The sequence below is a fragment of the Trachypithecus francoisi genome, unplaced genomic scaffold, assembly GCF_009764315.1.
Source record: "Trachypithecus francoisi isolate TF-2019V2 unplaced genomic scaffold, Tfra_2.0 Lachesis_group16, whole genome shotgun sequence".
Classification (NCBI taxonomy): domain Eukaryota; kingdom Metazoa; phylum Chordata; class Mammalia; order Primates; family Cercopithecidae; genus Trachypithecus; species Trachypithecus francoisi.
Window position 1 is genome coordinate 29,401,080 of NW_022681461.1, and position 22,656 is coordinate 29,423,735.

At 38.5% G+C, this 22,656-nt stretch overlaps 1 protein-coding gene across 2 annotated transcripts in view; it reads right to left on the bottom strand.

Annotated features, from left to right (window-relative positions):
- The window catches only part of PGM5 (phosphoglucomutase 5), a 178,761-nt gene that overhangs the window by 127,945 nt on the left and 28,160 nt on the right, over positions 1–22,656 (bottom strand). For both annotated transcript variants that reach the window (XM_033237162.1, XM_033237161.1), the window contains exons 4-7: positions 21,721–21,867; positions 18,700–18,825; positions 14,528–14,718; positions 13,779–13,933 (exon numbers count right to left, since the gene is read on the bottom strand). In XM_033237162.1, the coding sequence (XP_033093053.1) occupies positions 13,779–13,933; positions 14,528–14,718; positions 18,700–18,825; positions 21,721–21,867 (619 nt within the window). The remainder of the gene's footprint in view (positions 1–13,778; positions 13,934–14,527; positions 14,719–18,699; positions 18,826–21,720; positions 21,868–22,656) is intronic.

Genomic DNA, 22,656 nt, shown 5'->3' on the forward strand with positions numbered 1-22,656 from the left:
AAATGTGAGAGGTAGGCAAGGTGGAGAGGAAGCGAAGATAAGAAAAGACGGAAGGGAATATAAGAAAGGGAGGGAGGGAGGGAGGAATAGAGATGGAGGGAGGGAGGGAGGGAGAGAGGAATAGAGATGGAGGGAAAGAGTGGGAAGAAGGAAGAAAGGAATAAAGAGGAGAGGATGAGAAAGAAGCACAGATGACTACTTGAGCACATGCAAAGGTAAGAGGCAAGAACCACTGTTCCAATTTGGATATCACTGTCAGTTATTAGTGAGTCTCAGAGGATTTGCAGGGGTAGGAGGAGATAAGAAGAAGGTCCTGAATTCCCCCTCCAGAACTACACCGCAATGGGCTCACCTAGCTCATACCCCTTTGCCATCAATTGGGTCCTAAATACTGCAGTTACTCTTTCTGGAAGAAAAAAAGAAAGCTCTTGCTTTGGAGAACAAATGCATCCATTCTCAGTCATTTAGTTTGGGAAGGAATGACCCTCGTTCTAGCTCTACCTAACGAGGGGAAGGAGGCTTAAGACTGTCAGTCTATCCCATCCTCTATAGCCCCAGAGAATCAATGAGTCAGAGAAAACCCAACCAAAGTCAAGATTGAGGTGATGTTTTCAGTTTCTTCTTGGAAAGAAAAGGTTTGTCTTCCATCTTCATAGACAAGCTGGTGTGAGAGCACGGGGTCTAGAAATTCTGCAGACACTTGCTGCCTGGACCAGACAGTCAGAGGTTCAGAGCCTAAGGATGAGAGTGATACCATCTAAGGCAGAGCAGACAAGAGGGAATAGCAGGTCAAATGTTAGTATCATGTGAGCTGCTGGATCACGGTTCACCTAAGGCCAATGTACTTCAGTTATGTGGGCCAACACATTCCTTTTACTGTTTAAGCCCCATTTCAGCTAGTTTTCTCTCATTCGCTGCACAAAGATCCCAAGTGATATGATCTGTGAGTCCTGGTGGATCTTGCATTCTTAAATACAGGCATCAACTCACAAGGAGTTGTCCCTCGTGCCAGAATATAAACCACCAATGCCATCAGGGACTCTAAAAGATCTTGGAACTCCAAATGACAAATTTAATCCTCAGGCAGAAACTTGATCAGAGATGAGATGACTGGATTCCCAGGTCTGGATTCCACCCTCATCTGTGTAGGGCATATAGATAGGGCTGACAAGATTTGTTTTCATTTTTTTCCTAGGCTCGGTCGTCTCATATCCAACTGCTAACACATTATTTACTAGAGGATCTCACTGTACTTAATCGATATCTTTTATGTTTTTGGTCATCGGTGCTGTGTGTCTCAGATTTAAAACTTAGGCTGGGTGCAGTAGCTCACACCTCTAATCCCAGCACATTGGGAGGCCAAGGCAGGCAGATCACTTGAGGCCAGGAGTTCCAAACCAGCCTGGCCAACGTGGCAAAACCCTCTATCTAGTAAAAATACAAAAAAAAAAAAAAAAAAAGCCAGGCATTGTGTCACAAACCTGTAATCCCAGCTACTTGGGAGGCTGAGGCATGACAACTGCTTGAACCCAGGAGGCAGAGGTTGCAGTGAGCTGAGATTGCACCACTGCACTCCAGTCTGGGCGACAGAGCAAGACTTCATCTCAAAATCAAAACAAAACAACCTCTAGAAGGTATCATACCTGCTTAACCCACTTTACCCAGAATATAAGGGAGAAAAGCTGCTGAAGCCTGATAAATACTTTTTAGTGCAGCTGCTGCTGCGGATCTTCAAGCAGATCCTGAGGCAAGGAAGTAAAATTCCAACCTTACCTTGAACTACAGTCAACATTTTCCTGCAAGTCTTAAGTTAAAGCCAGGACTGCTTCTTTCAGAGTTTTACTAAACAGAAGTGATGTTCAACATCAAAATTATAGATGTCTTGGGTTGAAATTAATTCTGCTTATCTGATATCATCTACCACCTTGGGGGTAATACAGGTCTCTCTCCCCACCCCCACCCCTACCCCCACACCAACCCACACGAACGACTTTCACCTGGATTATAATCAGAACTTTTCCTGCCCTCCCAAATAAGGAATAGTGAAGAGATTACGAGGCTTCAGCCTGATAATCTGGTACCAATATTGACTAACTTATTCTGTGTGACCTTGGGCAATTACTTAACTTCTCATCATCATATTTTTCTGTAAATACAATGTCAATAATAGTGCCCGCCTCAAATACTTCCGAAGGTTTGTATGACAATCAAACAACATACTATATAACACAGCGGTCCCCAACCTTTTTGGCACCAGGGACCAGGTTTGTGGAAGACAATTTTTCCACAGACTTGGGGAGGGGGATGATTTGGGGATGATTCAAGAGCATTCCATTTGTTGTGCACTTTATTTCTATTATTACGTTGTAATATATAATGAAATAATTATATAACTCACCATAATGTAGAATCAGTGGGAGCCCTGAGCTTGTCTTCCTGAAACTAGATGGTCCCCATCTGGAGATGATGGGAGACAGTGACAGATCATCCGGCATTAGATTCTCATAAGGAGCATGCAACCTAGACTCCTCACATGCACAGTTCACAGAAGGATTTGCTCTCCTATGAGAATCTAATGCTGCCACCGATCTGACAGGAGGTGGCGCTCATGCGGTAATGCTCACTCACCTCCTGCTATGTGGCCCGGGCTTGGGGACCTCTGCTGTAATAGAGTTCACTTGTAAATAAAAAAGCCCACCTGAGCACACAAAACTTTCAGGCAGCATCTTGATTCACCCTGTACATCTATCTTAGATATTACCTTTCCCTCAGCATGACAGGTAAAGTGATATCAGTGATATTTAGCAAGCATTTAAGCGGTGTTTCAACAGACCCAGCTCAACACTGCCCTAGAAAGTTGAAGCTAAAATCCATTCAAAAACTTTTTTGGTGGGGAGAGCTACAAAATACATTTTGAAATATAAAGCACACACAAGAACTGCAATACTCTTTCACTCCAGAAGTACCTTCAGGCCTAAGATGACTTACCATTATCCTCCTTCATTTTAAAACGTTGTCAAGCACCAAAATTCTCTGGTGGCTTGACAAAGCATATAGTTCAGAGTTAGGCTAAACTACCTTCCTTATATCTTTTATATCACCAGTAAATTTGACTAATGACTCTGATATCTGAGAACCTCCAACTCTGTAAGTTATGTATTTTCCAAAGACAAGATTGCAGGCCATATATTTGTGTCCTGGTTCAAACAAAAAGGAAAGCAGTAGACAGTAATACCAGAGACAATTCAACTCACCTGAACCTAACAATGTTTATTGGTGGTCTAGTAAATACAAACCTCTATGCTGGGAACTAGAGTCATTCAAAGAGAACAATGATTCTTTCCCCTAGTCAGAAAAGAAGTTCCAAAAGAGATGCTTTATTTTTAAATAAATAGAGTTTGATTATTTTTATCACCTTTATCAAGGTGTAGTTTATATAAAATAAAATTCATTACTTTTTTTTTTTTTTTTGAGGATCCAAACTATGTCGCCCAGGCTGGAGTGCAGTGGCAGGATCTCGGCTCACTGCAAGCTCTACCTCTCAGGTTTAAGCGATTCTCCTGCCTCAGCCTCCCGAGTAGCTGGGATTATAAGCCTGCACCACCATGCCCAGCTAATTTTTACATTTTTAGTAGAGACAGGGTTTCACCATGTTAGCCAGGCTGGTCTTGAACCCCTGACCTCAAGTGATCCACCCACCTCAGCCTCCCAAAGTGCTGGGATTACAGGTGTGAGCCACCCCCCAGTCAAAATTCATCACTTCTAAGTGTACAGTTTCATAAGCCTTGACAAATATATATACATATATATGTATGTGTGTATATATATATGGCTGTGTAACTACCATCGTAATCAAGATATGGAACACTTTTATCAGCTCAAAACATACCTCATGCCTCTTTGCAGTAACCAATGGGATTGATTTTTAAATTGAATAAATATTTTAAGTCACAAGGAATAAAAGAGAGGTTATTTAACCAAATGGAGCCTCCGAAGACCAAAATTGAGATTAGAAAGGCAGACCATGAAGTTAATGTTCCTGTTGGAGAACAACAGCATGCCACATGTTCGAGACTGGGTGGCACTGACACTGGATGGCATTGAAACCCCAGTTGAAAGTAGCCTTGAATCCCTAATCAGACAGGGTGATATTAAGGAGCTTCTTTCAGTATTGGGTCCATCCCCTCTGGTCAAAGTGACTTGTTTAGACCAAGAAGGGCCACATCAGTGGGAGGGCTAAAAATAGGCTGCTGGACACCCTAAACAATGACAATGCCCTTCCCGAGACAGAATATGAGTATCAAAGAGTCCTCACAAATACAGCAGATACAAGAGAGCTGACTTTCAAAAAAGGCTCATCTTTCAGTTCTCATGGGAGGGTGATGACGACTATATACTTCAGCACTTGGGTTACTTAACACTCATCTAAGTGTTTTTCTGACCAACTCAGATAGCAGAAACCCAAGATGGCTCAGAAAAATCAAACAGAAGATGATGTATCCAGCATTTCCAAATCTCCTACAGTTTATAGTCTTAAGTGTTAACAATTTATTCCTCTCACTCTAGCCAGGTTAATACATAAATGCTCTTTACTAACTACAGGCATGTAGTTCCCATTAGATACCAACTCTTAGAAACACACAATAACAGACTTGAACCAGTTTCAGCATCCTTTCTAGTAGGTCAACACACACACCACAAAGGAAGGCCACGTTATGCATCTTGTAAATGTCTTGGTAATGAATCCAGTCCTCATTTGATTTGCCAGGGCAAGGAATAAACAACCTTGAGCTGAAGTTCAGGCTGAGGGGGGTTTTTCATTATCGACTAGCAAATAACTACAACTCAGTTGCTTCCTTTCATCTCACATTGATTAAGCTGTATTTGCTAAGAGAGTCAGTACCCACATATCATTACTAAAAATTCAACTAATTACAAACTCACCTAAATGTAAATGAAAACCATAAATCAGGCATAGTTTTATTATACCCAAAGGAGATTGGGTCATTATACATCATTCATTTTCTTATTATTTGGGTATATTTTTCTTTGCAACCAACAGATAGCATCACCAAATTTCTCTTTGTACAAAAGTCAAAAGAAGCATGTTGATAGCTCACAGTAGCTAACTTTTTGAAGTATCTGTTGGGGTGGAGGGAACATTGTATCAAAGGACTTACTGAGAAGGGATGCTTGACTCAAGCCATAAAAGACAAAGAACAGCAAAGTGGGATGAAGTGGAGCAAAGGAAATATATTTCAGGGACAGAAGTGCACACAAAGGCACAGAAATGTGAAGGCATCAAATTTGAGGAACTGTAAGCAGCATGGCATGTTTAGAGTGCAGGATAAGAATGTCTGCAGGACATTATGCATGTTGTGTAACCAGAAGATGGAATCTCCTGCAGGCATTCAAAACCCTCCAACCCATTTTAAACAAGGGAAGAAAACGCCCAACTTTCTTCTTTAGAACAACTGCCCTTGGGACAATACAGAAGACGAAATGAAGAAGAGGAAGTCTAGAGGAAGTGGAAACAGTTTATTGACTATTACAATATTCCAAACAAATGATCATGAGAACCTAAAGTAGAAAAGGAAAAGTAGGAATGGAGAAGAAATAATGATTTAAAAATATTTAAGGGATCCCTCTAACAAAACCAAGTGATTAGTGGTACATCTGGAATGAGGGATTATTCCAAAGTTTATTATAATAGGTGACTCACCCAGAGACTAAACACAGGAAAAACAATTTTCAGGAAAAATTAGAAAAGTTGCTATTTATACAAGTTAAATTTGAGTTGTCTATAACCGATCTGTCTACTGATATCAATTTGACTATCGAACTCAAGGGTAAAATTTTGTCTAAAGATAAAAGATGAAAATTAGAATTGCCTAAAACTGACAATGGGTCTAGTATCTAGATCATCCAAGGAACTTCTGCAAATTCATCAGACTAAAAAGAAGAACCCTAAATAGAAATAAAAAAAGGTCAAAGGACAGGAATAGGCAATTAATAGAAAAAGAAACTCCCAAATTTCTCATGCATATGAAGAGATGCTCAAGCTCATTAGTAATGTGAGACATGAAAAATTAAAATTGCAATGGTATGTTACTCTCTATCTAGTCTACTGGATAAAAATTAGAAAGTTATACAACATAAAGTGTTGGCCTGGATTTGAAGATGCAGGAACTTAGAGACTGGTTGGAGAAGCAGGCAAGAGATGGGCATTCTGGAGTCCAATCTGACAGTATTTGGTCAAAACTGACTAAATTAAATATAGACACCCCCTCTGGCCTAACAATTCTGCTTCTGAATACACATGTTAAAGAGATTCTCACACATATCCACAGGGTGCCTGTGCAGCAGTATTCACTGCAATAGAAAGTGAGAAGCAGTCTCAGTGTTCATTGCTGAGTGAATCAAGAGTCAAAATATCATGGATGCGCTCACGGACAAATAAGCAGCAGTTAGAAGCAACATCCTAGATGGATGTACAGCCATTGAAAGGATCTTAAAATGTGGTCTTTTGTGGAAAAAAAGTAAGAAATCAAATATCTCTTATATAGTACTAGTCACATTAAGTAAAAATATATGCAAAAAATATATACACAAACAAAACCCAATAAACACATTTTTTTGTGGTTGTCTATGGCGGGGCAGTCAAACAGAGAGAAAAGAAATGCATTATCTTGAAGTCAGGTAGCATGATGCCTCCAGCTTTGTTCTTTTGGCTTAGGATTGTCTTGGCAATGCAGGCTCTTTTTTGGTTCCATATGAACTTTAAAGTAGTTTTTTCCAATTCTGTGAAGAAAGTCATTGGTAGCTTGATGGGGATGGCATTGAATCTATAAATTACCTTGGGCAGGATGGCCATTTTCATGATATTGATTCTTCCTATCCATGAGCATGGAATGTCCTTCCATTTGTTTGTGTCCTCTTTTACTTCGTTGAGCAGTTATTTGCAGTTCTCCTTGAAGAGGTCCTTCACATCCCTTGTAAGTTGAATTCCTAGGCATTTTATTCTCTTTGAAGCAATTATGAATGGGAGTTCACTTATGATTTGGCTCTCTGTTTGATGAGTTCACGTCCTTTGTAGGGACATGGATGAAGCTGGAAACCATCATTCTGAGCAAACTATCGCAAGGACAGAAAACCAAACACCGCATTTTCTCACACATAGGTGGGAATTGAACGAGAACACTTGGACACAGGGTGGGGAACACCACACACCGGGGCCTGTTGTGGGGTGGGGGTGGGGGTGAAGGATAGCATTAGGTGAGATACATAATGTAAATGAAGAGATAATGGGTCCAGCACACCAACATGGCACATATATACATATGTAACAAACCTGCACGTTGTGCACATGTACCCTAGAAATGAAAGTATAATACAAAAATAAAAATAAAAAATAAATAAAAGTTTAAAAAGAATGGAGATTTTAAAAAAGAAATGCATTATCTTTTTGAAGTAATAGGAAATGAGCCTTCCATCAGACCAATTATTAAAGGATTGTTCAATGATGAGTATGATTAACTCGACTCTCTATGCCTGAGGTCCAAACAAGAGGAAAGAGGATGAGACTAGGAGATAAGCAAATAGAAATTAGCAAAAAGATGGACAATTGTGCTGGTTATGCTGGTGACTCTTTGTCCCCTTCTACCTCAAAGTCCCCACTTCATAAAATGCCCCGTTCTCTTCCCCAGGAGGCAGAACTCCATATGGTGCCCTCTGGCTTCCAGTGCGGTTTGGTTTTAGGAGGCACCAGCAGGAGGTTGGAGGGTGAGAATAGAAACAAGTTGGGGTATTTCTCCCCACTGCCAAGTTTAGCTCTTGTCTGATAGCCCATTTTTCACAACTCCAGACGTCACTAGGCTATGGTCACCCTGACTTCTCCCCTGGACCCTTCTTAGTCCTAGGGGTGTTAACAGCTTCCTGCTATTGCTGATGCTAAGGTGCCTCCCCATTCCTTTCTGGGTTTTTTGGTTTCCTTAACTTTACGCATATCTTAGACCAGCTTATTAAGTTACAGTTACTAAATCCTCTTTAGTAAGCCCTTTTTGAGAGTGCCACCTCTTTCCTGCCTTGATCCTAACTGAATCAGCTATACAGTTTCAGGGCAATAACTTACATGATAAAGGGCTTTCTTTTTTTTCTTTTATTTTAATATAGGTTACATTTGAACATACAAAATAATTCCCATCGTTCTGTAGCAGAAGCAATGTATGGGAGACTGAGTAATTAGATATTAGCTCACATCACTATCTCTTCTACCACTGTCATCCATCATGACTGTTCTGGGAGATGAAACAGCACAGATCTAAAGGACGCGGTAAGAATCGAGGTCACCAGAGATCAGTAGATACTTGCATACTTGCAGGATTAACACTGTCTGGATTCCAACGATCAGCTGAGTATGTTCAAGATAAAGCTATAGCACATATTTTAGATTGGGGATTAGCAACAAAGAGCTGTAGACTACATTCTGAGGAGTAAGTGTTTTCACATGTGTGGGTGTCATTTCTAATCCCAGCATCACAGTCAGGTCCAGATGCCTGTTTCTGATCTTTGGTCCTATGCCCAATCTCCTCCAAGAGTCCTTTCCCTGGGTCTCCCATCTAAGCAAGATGCTCCATACCCACCAATGAGTACTGCACCAAGTTCATTTCCACTAGCCTGTGTTACAATTTGTGTTTCTGTATATTTTCCTTATGTATTATTCTTTGTCTTCCACATTAGACTGGAAGCACCACCATGGGAACCATGTCTAGGACATAGGAGATCCTTAATAAACATTTCTTGAGTGAATAAATGGTGAACCATAGGGGTGCCATAAGAGCAAATAGAGGGTAGATGAGCTCTAATCCATTCACCACCATGTTTATGGGTGGTGGACCTTGGATGGCCTTTTTCATAGTCAAAACATACTTTTTAGATCTGGCTTCTTGGGATGTATTCAAGGATGCTAGCCTTGTTTGAGACTGTAAATATGTCTAGTGAGTAGGGCTTGAGTCTGTGTGCATTTGCCTTGTTTTGCACAGAATTCGGCACAGCCCCAAGCACAGATGGGTGCTTCATAAATATTATTGAAGGATGATGACACAAAGGATTATTTAATACCTCCACATGGGGTGGAGATGGACCTCAGGCCGCAAACATACTTTCAATGTGTTTTACTTCTGAAATCATTTGAACCAAAATGTTTCAGCAACACAGATTCATCTGCAACCACAAATCAGACACATTCAGAATGACAAAGCCCCAAAAGAATGCCATTTTCAAGACTGAAACTGTATTATTCTGGGCTAAATGGAATCCTTGTTTTAGTGACACTGTAAGAGTAGAAATTAAAGACACTGAAAATCTTCCCTTGGGGAACCACAATTATCTGTGAACAATGAAAGTTTGTCTGAATAATTCATCAGTCTCAAGGGTACAGGCCTCCCCTTATTCTGGAATCCCAGGAGTTTAGGCAAGTGTGTCATTTAATGGGTTTCAACTGTGTCCTCCGTTGTTATTCTTCCAGGGCCCGGCATTTAGGGGCACATTCCTATAATTTTACTAATTTTTAAAAAATAAGCTATATGGGAAACCATTGTCAAGGTTAAAATTTTGATTTTACCTAGGAAGAAAGAAGCTTATAAAGTGTCCATCATGAGAATCCACCTGGGACCTACACAACAGATCAAATACCCAGAACAAATCGCCACGTCAGAGCCCCACAGAATTCTGAATCCCAACCAGCAAGCATGAATAATCCTTTTAAACGGTCACTTACATGTCAGAACAGGTCCTTTGTGAAATTTCTAAGCAAGGCCTCTGGTTTCTGACTGAAACAGATATTTATTGAGAAGGGGGGGCGTAAAGTGAAATAAAGAACTACTGGGAAATTTCCACAAGAAACAAGGACAAATGGTTTTTGTTGTCAGAATGAAACCAGCTTCCCCCTAGCCATGTTTTGGAAAGTTATTTGCTAACCCACAGGGGACAATATTCTCAACTGGTTTATCAGGGACCCTTTTGATCCAATTATAGTTACTGGGCAGATACAGTCATACCGTATTATCAGAAGATCTAGTTTCAAATCCTGAGTCAATTTCTAATTCACTGTGTGACCTTGTACAAGTCACTTAAGCTCTCTGATCATTGGTTTAACATCTTTAATGTGAGGAGAGTAATGCCTATCTCAATTACCTCACAAAATTATTGCAAAGATCAAGTGAGATGATATGTTACAAATTCTTTCTAAATTGTAAGATTCTGTTTAAGTGGAATGGTTAAATATACTCCCATATTATTAAATACCCTACATAGCACTCAGGATCCTACATTACTCTGAGTTCTCAATTTCTAGAAATGGTCCCATTTTTGCTTTGTTCCCTACAATTCTACGGAGTCTTTTTTTTTTTTTTTAAGGAAGGGTGTAGACAAAGGTAAATGGGAGAAAACATGGGATCACATACCACTCTTTGGTACTGTTAGGCAAGAATTTTAAAGTGAGTTTAGTTCGCCATCATGGACTTAGTGTCCATATCACCCCAGGGAGACAAGTAGAGTGGGAGGAATCCAAAAGGTAGGTGATTCTTCTCCCCTCTAGTGAAGAATACAAGGTCAATTTACAAAAAAATACTAGCAGCAAATAACTGGAAAATTAAATTTATAAAACATTTATAATAGCATCAAAATAAAGAAACTCCTCAGAAATAAATTTAACAAAAATTTTGTAAGATCACTACATTAAAAATTACGAAATACAGGTAAGAGAAATTAAAGAAAACCTAAATAGAGAGATATACCATATTCATGGATTGGAAGATCCAATATTATTAAAATACTATTCTCCCCAAATGGCTCTACAGATTCAACATAATTCCAACCAAAATCCCAGTAGGCTCTGGTAGAAACTGAGATGTTGGTTCTAAAATGAAATAAAATGCAGAGGACCTAGAATATATAATTTCCCTTTAATTTGACAAAGAGGAAAAACATGTTGGAGAGTTCACCTGATTTCAGTGTAATATTTACATAAAAATCAACGAATAGATAGTGGTATAGAAGAGAGAATCCTGAAATAGATTTACATATATATGGTCAACAGATTTTTAATAATGGTACCAAGGCTATTCAGGGGAAAGAAAATTCTTTTTTAAAAATAGGATTGGAACAACTGGATAAGGGAAATAAGTGAACCTTGACCCCTACCTTATACTATGCTCAAAAATTAAATCAAAATCATCATAGACATAAGAAAAGTTAAAACTGCAATGACTCCAGAAGAAAATATAGAGAAAATATCTTTCTGACCTTGGGGTAAGCAAAAATTTCTTGTAGTGGAAAAAGACATATATAATAACCATATAATCCATTAATAATAAGAAAAAATAAACTGGACTTCATCAAAATTTAAAACTTCTGCTCATCAAAAGATACTAAGAAGAAGATTAAAAGTAGCCAGTTTCAGAGGCTCATTTCCATAATCCTAGCACTTGGGGAGGCTGAAGCAAGGAGACCACTTGAGGCCAGGAGTTTGAGACCAGTCTAGGCCTCAAACTCGTTTTTGTAGAAACGAGATCTCATTTCTACAAAAAAATGCTTTTAAAATTAACTGGGTATGATGGCACATGTGTAGTCGTAGCTACTCAGGAGGCTGAGGTGGGTGGATTGCTTGAGTCCAGCAGTCGAAGGTTACAGTGAACTATGATCATACCACTGCACTCCAGACTGGGCAACAGAGTGAGACCCTTTCTCTAAAATAAATAAATAATTTTTATGTCATCTGAAACCAAGATCATACTCAAATTTTCCCTCAGTGTTCTCTTGTTGCCCAGGTTGGCGTGCAATGCCGTGGTCTCGGCTCACTGCAACCTCCTCCTCCAAGGTTCAAGTGATTCTCCTGCCTCAGCCTCCCAAGTAGCTGGGATTACAGGCATGCAACATCCTGCCTTGCTAAGTTGGCCCATAGAATCTCATTTTCTGGATTTTGTGGTTATTTTCTCATGGTGTTGATTTATTTATATACAGTGAAATGCAGCATCTTACAGGTACAATTCAATGAGTTTTGAAAAATGCATACATCCATGTAACCACCACCCAGATTAAGACAGAACATTCCCATCACCTCAGAATGTTTCCCTGTGCCTTCTTCCTATCCCTCAGAGGGTGAGATTGTCATAATTTCTATTGCCATATATATGTTTACCTGTTCTGAAACTTCACAGAAATGGAATTATATATCATGTACTTGCTTGTTACTGGCTTTTTATCATTTTATATATTTTTATTCATCCACACCCACAGCATGTATCAGTATTTCATTCCTTGTTATTGCGTAGTATACAAATGTATAAACATATCACCATTTATTTTTGCGATTTCCTGTTGATGGACATTTGTGTTGTTTCCAGTTATTAGCTATTATGAATCATGCAGCTATGTATCTTATTATACAGGTTTTTTGTGGACACATCTTCATTATTTTTGGGTAAATATTTAGGAACGGAATGCTGGTCAGATGTAAGCTCCATTTTACAAGAAACTGCCAAACTGTCTTTCATTTTAACACTTTTGTTTGCAAAGTATGAGAGTTCTGGTTGCTTCCTATCCTCATCAACATTTGGTGTGGGACTACAGGAATATGCCACCACACCTGGTTGATTAAAGAAAATTTTTTTGTAGAGACAGGGTCTTGCTGTGTTGCCCAGGCTGGTCTTGAATTCCTGGCCTCAAGTGATCCTCCCACCTCAGCCACTCAAAGCTCTAGGATTATAAGTGTGAGTCACCACGCCTGGTCAAAATTTATTAATTGGTAGTTGGCGATTGTTGATGGAAAAGAAAAAGCAGGTGACAAGCCATGTACCTTTTGATGTCTTTAGTATTACAAAAGGCAAATAAATTACATATGCATATATAATGTATATTAATTACGAATTTTAATTATATGTGTATAATGTATACGTATAGAAAGAGATACAGTAAGTAATATAAATTTTTCTATTAACATAGGTAACCCAAGGAAGGGGTATGATATTTACATTTTCTTATTTGTGTTTTCTAACTTTCCACCAGGCACATATACTGTTTCTATAATAATACATGCTGTTTGAAAATGTCAGATTCTGAAATTCAATGTTTTATAATACAGGGTGATAGATGGGAGGGATGGATAGAGCAAGAAGAATGAAACCTAATAGGGTTAGTTAGAATCCTACTGAGTGAATCTCTTGTTGGGTATTTTCCATGCACAGTCTCATTTCATTCTTACAATAAACCTATGAAGTATCATTTTTCTGTTTGTACAGAGCTAATAAGGCTGTAAGCTAGCATTTGAACATAATATAATCTGACCTCAAAACCCATGCTTTTCCCCCTCACTTATACATACATACTTTCAGGTTAATACGTTTTGTTGCTAAACATTTATGTAGTATTTACTATGTACAAGGCACCATGTTAAATGTTCTACATGAATCACCTCATTTGTACTTCATAACAGTCCATATAAAGATATTACTATTACTATCCATATTTTACAGAGAAGAAAACTGAGGCACAGAGACTAAATAAGTCTGCTAAATTCCCACAGCTAGTAGGTGACAGAACCAAGAATTAAGCTCAGGCCACCTGATTCTCCAGCTTCTACCCAGTACACTATACCATGTTCCCATGCTTTCAACACATTCCCAAATGGAGCAGGGGAGAGTGAGTGCCAGCAACCAACAAAAGAGACATCGACGTCAAAGATCTACCATAAAGTTTTTCACGGTGACATCCTTGCTTACCTGTCCAGGGCCATGCTGGTTGGCATACTCCTCCCAAACCCGCGGACCCCCATCTGACGGAAATACGGAATGCAAGAGAGGTTGGCAGCAATGATGGCCAGGGAGTCAGAAGGGCTCACAAAGAAGCCATTTTGGCCTAGGATCATATAACGGTCCTGTAGGAAGGAATGCATAAAAATGATCGGACAGAAGCATCTGCTAGCCGCCCATTCCTATAATCATCACAATCCACTTTATTGCCATCCTATATTTAACAACCTAACAACTTGAACAAGGCCAAAGAGAGCATGGGAAACATTCTTCTAAATCTCTGAGTATCAAGGGCCCAGAATCTTGACACACCAGGAATATGTTCCACCTGTTGAAATGTGGCTCAAGCTTTAGAAGCCCCCAAACACTTAATTCTTTCTTTCTCCCAAACATAATAGAGAACACTGGTTCTTGCAGAAATAGCTGATTTCTTAACTTGGTGCTTTCAACAACACCAGCCATAAATAAAGATTTATTGAATAATATATATATTTAAATAAACAACCTTTGTATGCCATAATGTAAATCTGGACCTCAGAAAAGTAATCGCTATTTAATTGCAATACTTAGTCACTAAAGAGAAGGGCAAATGCAGAGCCAGTTACGGCATACATGTCCCATACATGTTAGCTCCAGATGTGTTCATTAATTCTCTGCTTTCCAATTCATGGCTCATTATATGGTCAAAGTGTCAGCAGACAGAGAGCTTTCCTACTTACCCCATCAGCATCAAATGCAGCTCCAAATCCATATTCTCCTCCTTTCATTGCTTCCAGAAGAGTTGTTGCATATGTCAGGTTTGGGTCAGGGTGCTGCCCTCCAAAGTCTTCCAGGGGAACACAGTTTATTGCAGAATTGGCTGGGGCCCCCAGCTCATCACACAGAACTTTTCTCACATAAGGTCCCATAACTGAAAATAGATACACAGCAATATTAAATATTTGCAGAAACTTCTCCCCAGAGTATTTTGTTCTGAATAGTATAGGAAACACAATTTAATAACTCAGAAGAAAAATATAAATTTACAATCTTTTTAAAGACACAATAGAGAATGATATTTGCTTGAACTACTATTTATTGAGCATCTACTATGTGCTAGTTACTGTGGTAGGAATACAGAAGATGTATTCAATCATCTAGTTACATAAATTTTTTCTCCCAAAACTTTTCTAAAATGTTGCCAGAAAGAAATCAGCTACGTAATAATGATTCATTGTCTGTTGCTTTTCATGTATTAAAAGCTTTAGCTGAACATACGCAAAAGTATTAAAGGGCTCTAGCAATGTTCTTTGTCTCTGCAATCATTTGGACTCTGCCAAGTATATAATTAAACACTATAAACCACTGAAGCATATAAAAACAAGCACATTTTACCAAAATACATGCCAAGGAATAGTATTTTCCAGTTCAATGAACATTATGGAATGCCTAACATAGAGCTGCTCTGCTAGGAAATGAAAGGATCATATTGAAGGGGTGCAAAGCACATAGTTTCTACATTCCTGGGCTTGTAATCTAGTAGTGGGATGAGTAAAAGCTGCAGATGAATGACTGCAGTGATAAGACTAAACAATGCACATTGATGAAATAATTATATCCAATGGCTTAAGAGAAGCGATAACCACACATAAGGCTTCAAGGAAGAAGCAGCATTTCTGGTGGAACTTGAAGGAATAATATAAAGTTGACAAGGATTTGAGTTTGGAGTGGGAAGCCCATCTAAACAGAAGGAACACTATGAGCAAGGGAACAGAGCCTGAGGTAGAACATAGGGCACATTTGGGGAACAGCATATAATCCTCCTAGCTGAAATATCTGAAAGATACTGCTTTCCACTTATTTTCCACCAATACAACACAAAATCCTCCAATAGTGAACATCTCTTGATTGTGCCTGCCCAGTACACATTTCCTCTTCCTCTGGATACAGCATTTGCGATTTTTTATTGGAGAAAAACTCCCTTCCCCATATCTCAGCTCATGGGGTCTGGGTATGGCTAAATCCCACCTCCCCAAGACTAAGGAGGTGACCTAGGTCTGCCCAATCAGTGTCCTCCATCTCCTAGCCAGAGTAATTGATTCAAAGATGGACATACAGTATAAACCAGGCAATGAGGCTGAAACCCAGAAACATTGCTCATACTGTTTGGAAAAGGCAGCAAAGCTGTCTTCCCTGTAGGCCAGATCATGCTAAGGCAAGAATCTGGAAGTTCTTTTCCTGAGGAATATCATCAGCCCAACTAGAAAGAACAGAACAGCCTAGCCAGAAGCCTTTAGAGTAAAGCCCATGGGGAAGACCCACAGCAGGCTCAGAGCTCCCAGCAGATTTTTAGTGCCTCATTCTTAAATATTCCAGGAAGCCAAGGATCACCAAAATTTTGAGGAACGTATTTGAGATGAGGTGAAAATAAACAAAAAGTAAAGAGAAACCTGGAGGAAACAAAAATTATACAGGGAGAATAAAACTTTTAAAAATATATCAGTAATACCCTAATAGAGATTAACAAAATAGAGTAGAATGGCTAAAATGGAAAAGACTGACAGTACCAAGTATTGGTGAAGATACAGATAAACTGGAGCCCTCATACATTGCCAGTGGTGCAAATGGTACAGGTATTTTGGAAAACGGTTTGGTCATTTCTTATAAAGGTAAACATACACATATCATATGACTCAGCAATTCCATTCCTAGCTGTTTACCCAAGACAAATGAAAACATACAGACTTGTCCACTAATGTTCACAGTATCTTCCTTCGTAATAGCCAACAACTAGAAGAAAAAGAAACCTAATTTTCATCAATCAGTGAATGGATAAGCAAATTGTGGTATATCAACAACACAATGAAATTGTACTCAGCAGTAACAAGGAACAACTACTGATACCTGCAACACCAAGAATGTTTATCAAAATTATTATGCTGAGTGAAAGAAGCTTGAAGCAAAAGGCGACATATTGTATGCTTCTATTTATATAACTTTCCTGAAAACGCAAAACCATGGGGGCGGAAAGCAGATGAGTGGTTGCCAGGGGCTGGGGATAAGGGGAGAGGTTTGACTACAGAGGGCTGCAAAACACTCTTTGGGGTAATGGAAATGTTCTATCTTGATTGTGATAGTGGTTACATGACTGTATATGTTGATTAAACCTTATCAAACTGTATACCTACCAGGAGTAAATTTACTGTATATAAATTATACCTCAGTAAACTTAAGTTTAAAAAGATATAGTATCCATGAAACATAACTAGGATGCTATTTTTAAAAGAGAGAATCTTTGGAAAATACAAACAAAAGTTTTGGGAAATTAAAAATACAATGGTAGATCTGAAGGACTGGAAGATAAAGTCAAGGAAATTTTCCAGAAAGTAGAACAAAATAAAGAGATGAAAAATTGGGGAGGAGAAGGGGAAATAGAATAATTAAAGGATCAGTTCAGTAGGAACAATAACCAAAATGGTTACTAAATAGCAATTCAAACACTTTTCCAGAGTTAAAGGGCACAAGTGTTCAGACTGAAAGGGTCCATCAGGTGTCCAACATAATAAAGATAGAGTCCCACACTAAGATCCATTATTGTAAAACAGAGGAACACTGAAGACAAGTCAAAGGTCCTAAAAGCTTCCAGAGAAGAAAAAGGAATACAATGGATTAAAAATCAGAACACCATTGGATTTCTCAAGTTTAATATAATAGCTATAACACAGTGGAGCAATGCCATCAAACTTCTGAAGGAAAATAATATCCAACTTAGATTTCCGTATCAGTCAAATATTAATCAAGAGCAAGTATAGAATAAAATATATACAATATTTTATTGTATATATTTTAGATACATGATACTTTTCAGGTATACAATACTCAAAATATTTACCTACCATGAGCTTTCTCTCACAGAGTTCCTGGAGAACATGTTCCTCCAAAATGTAGGAGTAAATCAAGGTGTCAGACAAAGAAACCAGGGAACAGGACATTCAACATAAGAGATGTGTAAAAAGAATTACTACCATGACGATAAAGGGAGATTCCATGATGGCAGCAAGCTCAGAGAGCAACCAGTGCAGAGTGGGGCAGATCAAAGTCTCCAGGAAAATGAAGTGAAGGGAGATTTAGACACTGGGGGAGAGCTTGAGGATTAAGAGTGGTAAATACACTTGATTAAAACCAAGCAATGAGAAAACAAGACAATTGCTATTTCCAAGGAAACCAAAAACTTGTACTGTGAAGGAAATATAATTATAGCATATTGCGTGGCTCAGCTGTGTTGTGGTAATGTAAACACTAGATACTGATCTTACCAAACTGATGATATAATTAGGGAAGCATGCTTGGATTCCCTAACTGGTAGGTGGAGAGGGTGGGTGGAGAGGTGGATGGTGGGTGGAGAGGGTGAAAAAGAGCTGCAGCTCCAGTTTCCATAGTATGAAATCAGTAATGCTCAAAACTGAAAAATCAACAAGAGTCTGCATATTCATAATATTTAATGATAGGGAGATAAATACAAAAAAGAAACAGCTGAAAAAAATTGAAAAAGTTTAACTCTGGAAGGTAACTGGGGGAAGACAGGAGTTGGGTACAGATTTTTTCATAATAAATCTTGAACTATTTGACTGTTTAAACTATGCCATGCATATGATCAAATAAATAACAGTTTTACTATACTGCACACTCAAACATGCATAACCTCAAACTCATCTGTTCAACTTTTGTTTTTGTTTACATCCAAAGACAGAAATAAGGGTCCTGAAGTTTTCCAGAACATTCCAAACATTTGAACATACACATGTTGTGTTAATATCTATGAATCCAACTTTCCTCGTAACCTCTGAAACCCAACGGGTATAGAGGTCTCAATATTTCCTGCCCACTGATTTGGAGAAAACTATGAGCTTACCTCCATGCATTGCATCAACGCGAATCTTCAGTTGGCTGGGCCCAGTCAGCAAACTCTTGATGGCATGAAAGTCAAAGATGGTCCGAAGGAGGTTGAGATAGATATCCACTGGGTCCACTATCTCCACTAAAGATAGAAAAATAAAGGAAAATGTCATTGACTGTGCTCATGAAAGATACTTGGAAGCATACAAAGAATCACTACCTTAACAGCGTGAAATTCTGATCACAAGCCCATGATATCCCTACACATGATGTGGGAAGTAAAGTGTCCATTTGTTGACAAAAATCACAAATCAAGGCACAATCAAGATACTACAAACTTTTCAAGTGCTCAGTGGGTATAAATGATACCAAGTTATAAATTCTTCTTTGCAAGGAAAAAATCAACCACAAGAATAAATTAAGATAAAAATGTGCCCTGTTACTCCTGCCCCCAGTTCCCTGCCCCCCAAAAATGCACACAGCACACATCTCAATGTTTAGAGGCATTTTGGCATATCCAGTTGCCTTTCCTGTGGGGGCTGGCCAAAGACTGACTCAGCTGGTATGAAACAAATCAGCAAGTGACCTCAGTAGTGACCTCTATTTTCCAAATGCCATTGTGCCTACCAGATTCGAGTGCAGAATTGGTCCTGAGTTTGCATGAAATCTCATTCATGCCCAATCTCCACCCAATTTCCAAGTGAATGGCAAATATCTAGAAATTCTCATTAAACACAAATGCTCTCCAGCTTCTAGTACCACCCAGTAACCAGGAATCCAGAAAGTTTTATTCATATATTTGACGTACCAAAAAGCTCAGAATATATTTTTCATACTTGTCAATCAGTATATAACTAATGTTCAGAAAGTACTTGTCCAAGAAGTAGTAAATCAATTCTTTAGGTGCTAAAATTTGTCTAGGAGCCCTGCTTTTTTAAATTCATAGCCAAATTTTGAAACTTAGGTATATTGTTTTCAGATTTTTCAAATACATACTACTTTGAAACCCTGAAATACTTTTAAACTTGCACTGAAGATACTACCAATGCACTTTCAATAATTTTTAGTAAATCCAGGTGTGATATTTAATGGATGAGATCTTAATGTGCCATATAATATTATCCCTTCATCTGATCAAATACATATCTAAAAATATTTTTTCTTGCACTTCAGTCAATGTAATCTATGTGTCCATTCAAATATAATTATACTTGTAACACGGGTACTTTTTAATTATCTTTTTACATGAGGAGCATAATAATCTATAAAGTAATTAAAAATTAATCTGTATAAAGTTACACCTAACAATGGTTAAAATGGTAAATTTTGTTATGTATATTTCACCACCATAAAAAAATTAATCTGTAAGACAAAAGGTTATGCCCTGAGTACTTTGTAAGTTTTACTCACTCTACATTATAGGATAATATTTTTGACAGTTTCTGGCTCTTCAATTCTTAAACTACTTGCCTAAATACCTTTGGTATTTATAATAGGCAACACACAGTACCAAACAAATGTGAAAAACGAGGGAGCAAGATGTCAGGAAAAATTGAAAGTTCACATCAATTAGTTCATGCTCTTGACACTTCAAAGTGAAATGCAAAGGAATTATTTCTACTTAACACAAGCTTTGCTCAACACTTGAACCAGCAAGAATACAGCACATAAATTATCCCAAACGATTATCTCCAAATTCTCGGAAGCCAGGGAATCCCTCTACCCACCTCCTGGTATCAGTAACATTTTAGAAAATTCATGCACTAGCAATGTGGCTGCAGCAATGAGCCTGAATGAGAGCTCACGAAGATTTGAGTCTCTTGGACAACTATAAAAGTTGTGAAGATGCCAAAAATAAGCCCAGTCCTTCTAACCTTATGTAATCAGCATATTGAAATCATTTTGCTTAATATAATGTACCCCTTGCCTTCAATTGTCCAGCCATCCCATGCGTGTGCATGCATATGCCTGTGCATTCTCCCAGCTAGATTAGCAAAAGCAGGCACTGTTGCTTCCAGTGAATATCATGGCTCTCTGCAAATTTGTGCTCATTACCTAAGCAAACAACTGACTCAAAACTTCTCAAGAAAGACTTGGTAACATTGGGCCAATACTGTGACCCCCACACAATCCATTTAAAGCTTTTCTCTGTCCCTAAAATATCACATGGACACAAACCAGGTATTTCATCTTTTAGGCTAAGTTAAACTACTTCTAAAATAAGGATACCATCTTAATACAAACTGTATTCAAATTTATAGTAGCACTAAAAAAATAAAACGTGTTAGATCTATTGCTATTTTATGCCTCCTAGGAAAAAGCAATAGGATAAAATATAAGGGGGGAAATGATATACAGACACATGTTATTAATGTTGTCATATGGTTTAAAATTAATCTATAAAATAAAAAAACTATCGTCTGAGTACTGTAGAAGTTATATTTGTTTTACAATATAAGATAATAGTTTTGACAATCTCATTTTGGTTCTTTAATTTTTGAATCACTTGCCTAAATATATTTGGTAGTTACTGAATTCCTTTGTAATATCTCCTAACACAGTGCTTGGCATAGGGTAGGTGATCAATAATTATGCATTCAGTAAGCTGATGTATAATTATTCCAAGCTTGGTTATGGCTTGGAAAAGAAATTCCTACCTTTCATGAGAAATTTAATAACCCCACTGACTTGTTAGGTTCCTTCTTAACTAAGGCATTCCAGCATCTTCACCTTAATTGCTTAGACAAGTTTTGGCAATTCACAGCCTATTCTTGGAATGTTATAATGAAGTCAACCATAAAATTTTTCCTATGTTGAAAATGATACCGAGTTTGGGAAGTGGTTTTTGAGAGTTTCCAGTTCTGAATATCTTGGCTGCTCTCATGTCTTCTCTACACCACATTAAGTTTACATGTATTTATCAAGAGTCACCCCTGAGACTGACAATACAATAATTTTCATGAATGTACTTCCCTACAGAAATCAGTCAGCCCCATCCACATGGTTACTCTCACTTCTTCAAAATAAAACCTGTTACCTCTGAAAGGTTTGAATTTGTTCTCTAGGTCAAATTCTTGTCTTCCTAGTCGAGATAGGTCGATTCGGAGATCAGGACATATAGCATATTCCTCAATCGTTTTGCTGATTTGGTAGATTTTGTCTGAGACGACGTCGGGTGCAGGACCTAAAATATGAACACCAAAAATACACGTTTTTAAAAGTCTCACGAATTTCAAACAGAGAAATGTTACCATCCTCCTCCACCAGGCAGAGAAAGATTCATTTGTTCTCTAAACAATGATCAATGGTTCACAGTTCAATTAGCCTTGACATTTCTTATACTGTACTCATCCACTATGGTGGAAATTTGGTCAGCCTCACCTGTTCTATGTAGACTAACAACCCATATGTTTGTTTGTTTATTTTAATCCACTTCTAAGTAGTGACACATCTTTCCTAAAAATAGCTTCACACCTGCCAGGGAAACCTGGTTACGTAATCAGCTTTATTCAGGATATGAGACACAAACAGGATATGCATTTGACAGAAGTGAGGGATTCCAGATTTACACTGCAGCTTCCCCAGTGCACCTAGAAGAGGAAACTATGCTTTCTCCTGCTGCCTAATTGATGTGTGAGCTTAGCAGGGTAAGTTAATTATTTTCCCCAACTCATAATCTCTAGTCACTTCCCAGTTTCTAAAATGAAGTTCAACTAAAAATAAATGATGCATTTCCACGAAAGGCCAAATTGACAAGTAGTATTAGACTTTAAATAAATTGAACATGGGCCGGGCGCGGTGGCTCAAGCCTGTAATCCCAGCACTTTGGGAGGCCGAGGCGGGCAGATCACGAGGTCAGGAGATCGAGACCCTCCTGGCTAACACGGTGAAACCCCGTCTCTACTAAAAATACAAAAAACTAGCCGGGCGCGGTGGCGGGCGCCTGTAGTCCCAGCTACTCGGAGGCTGAGGC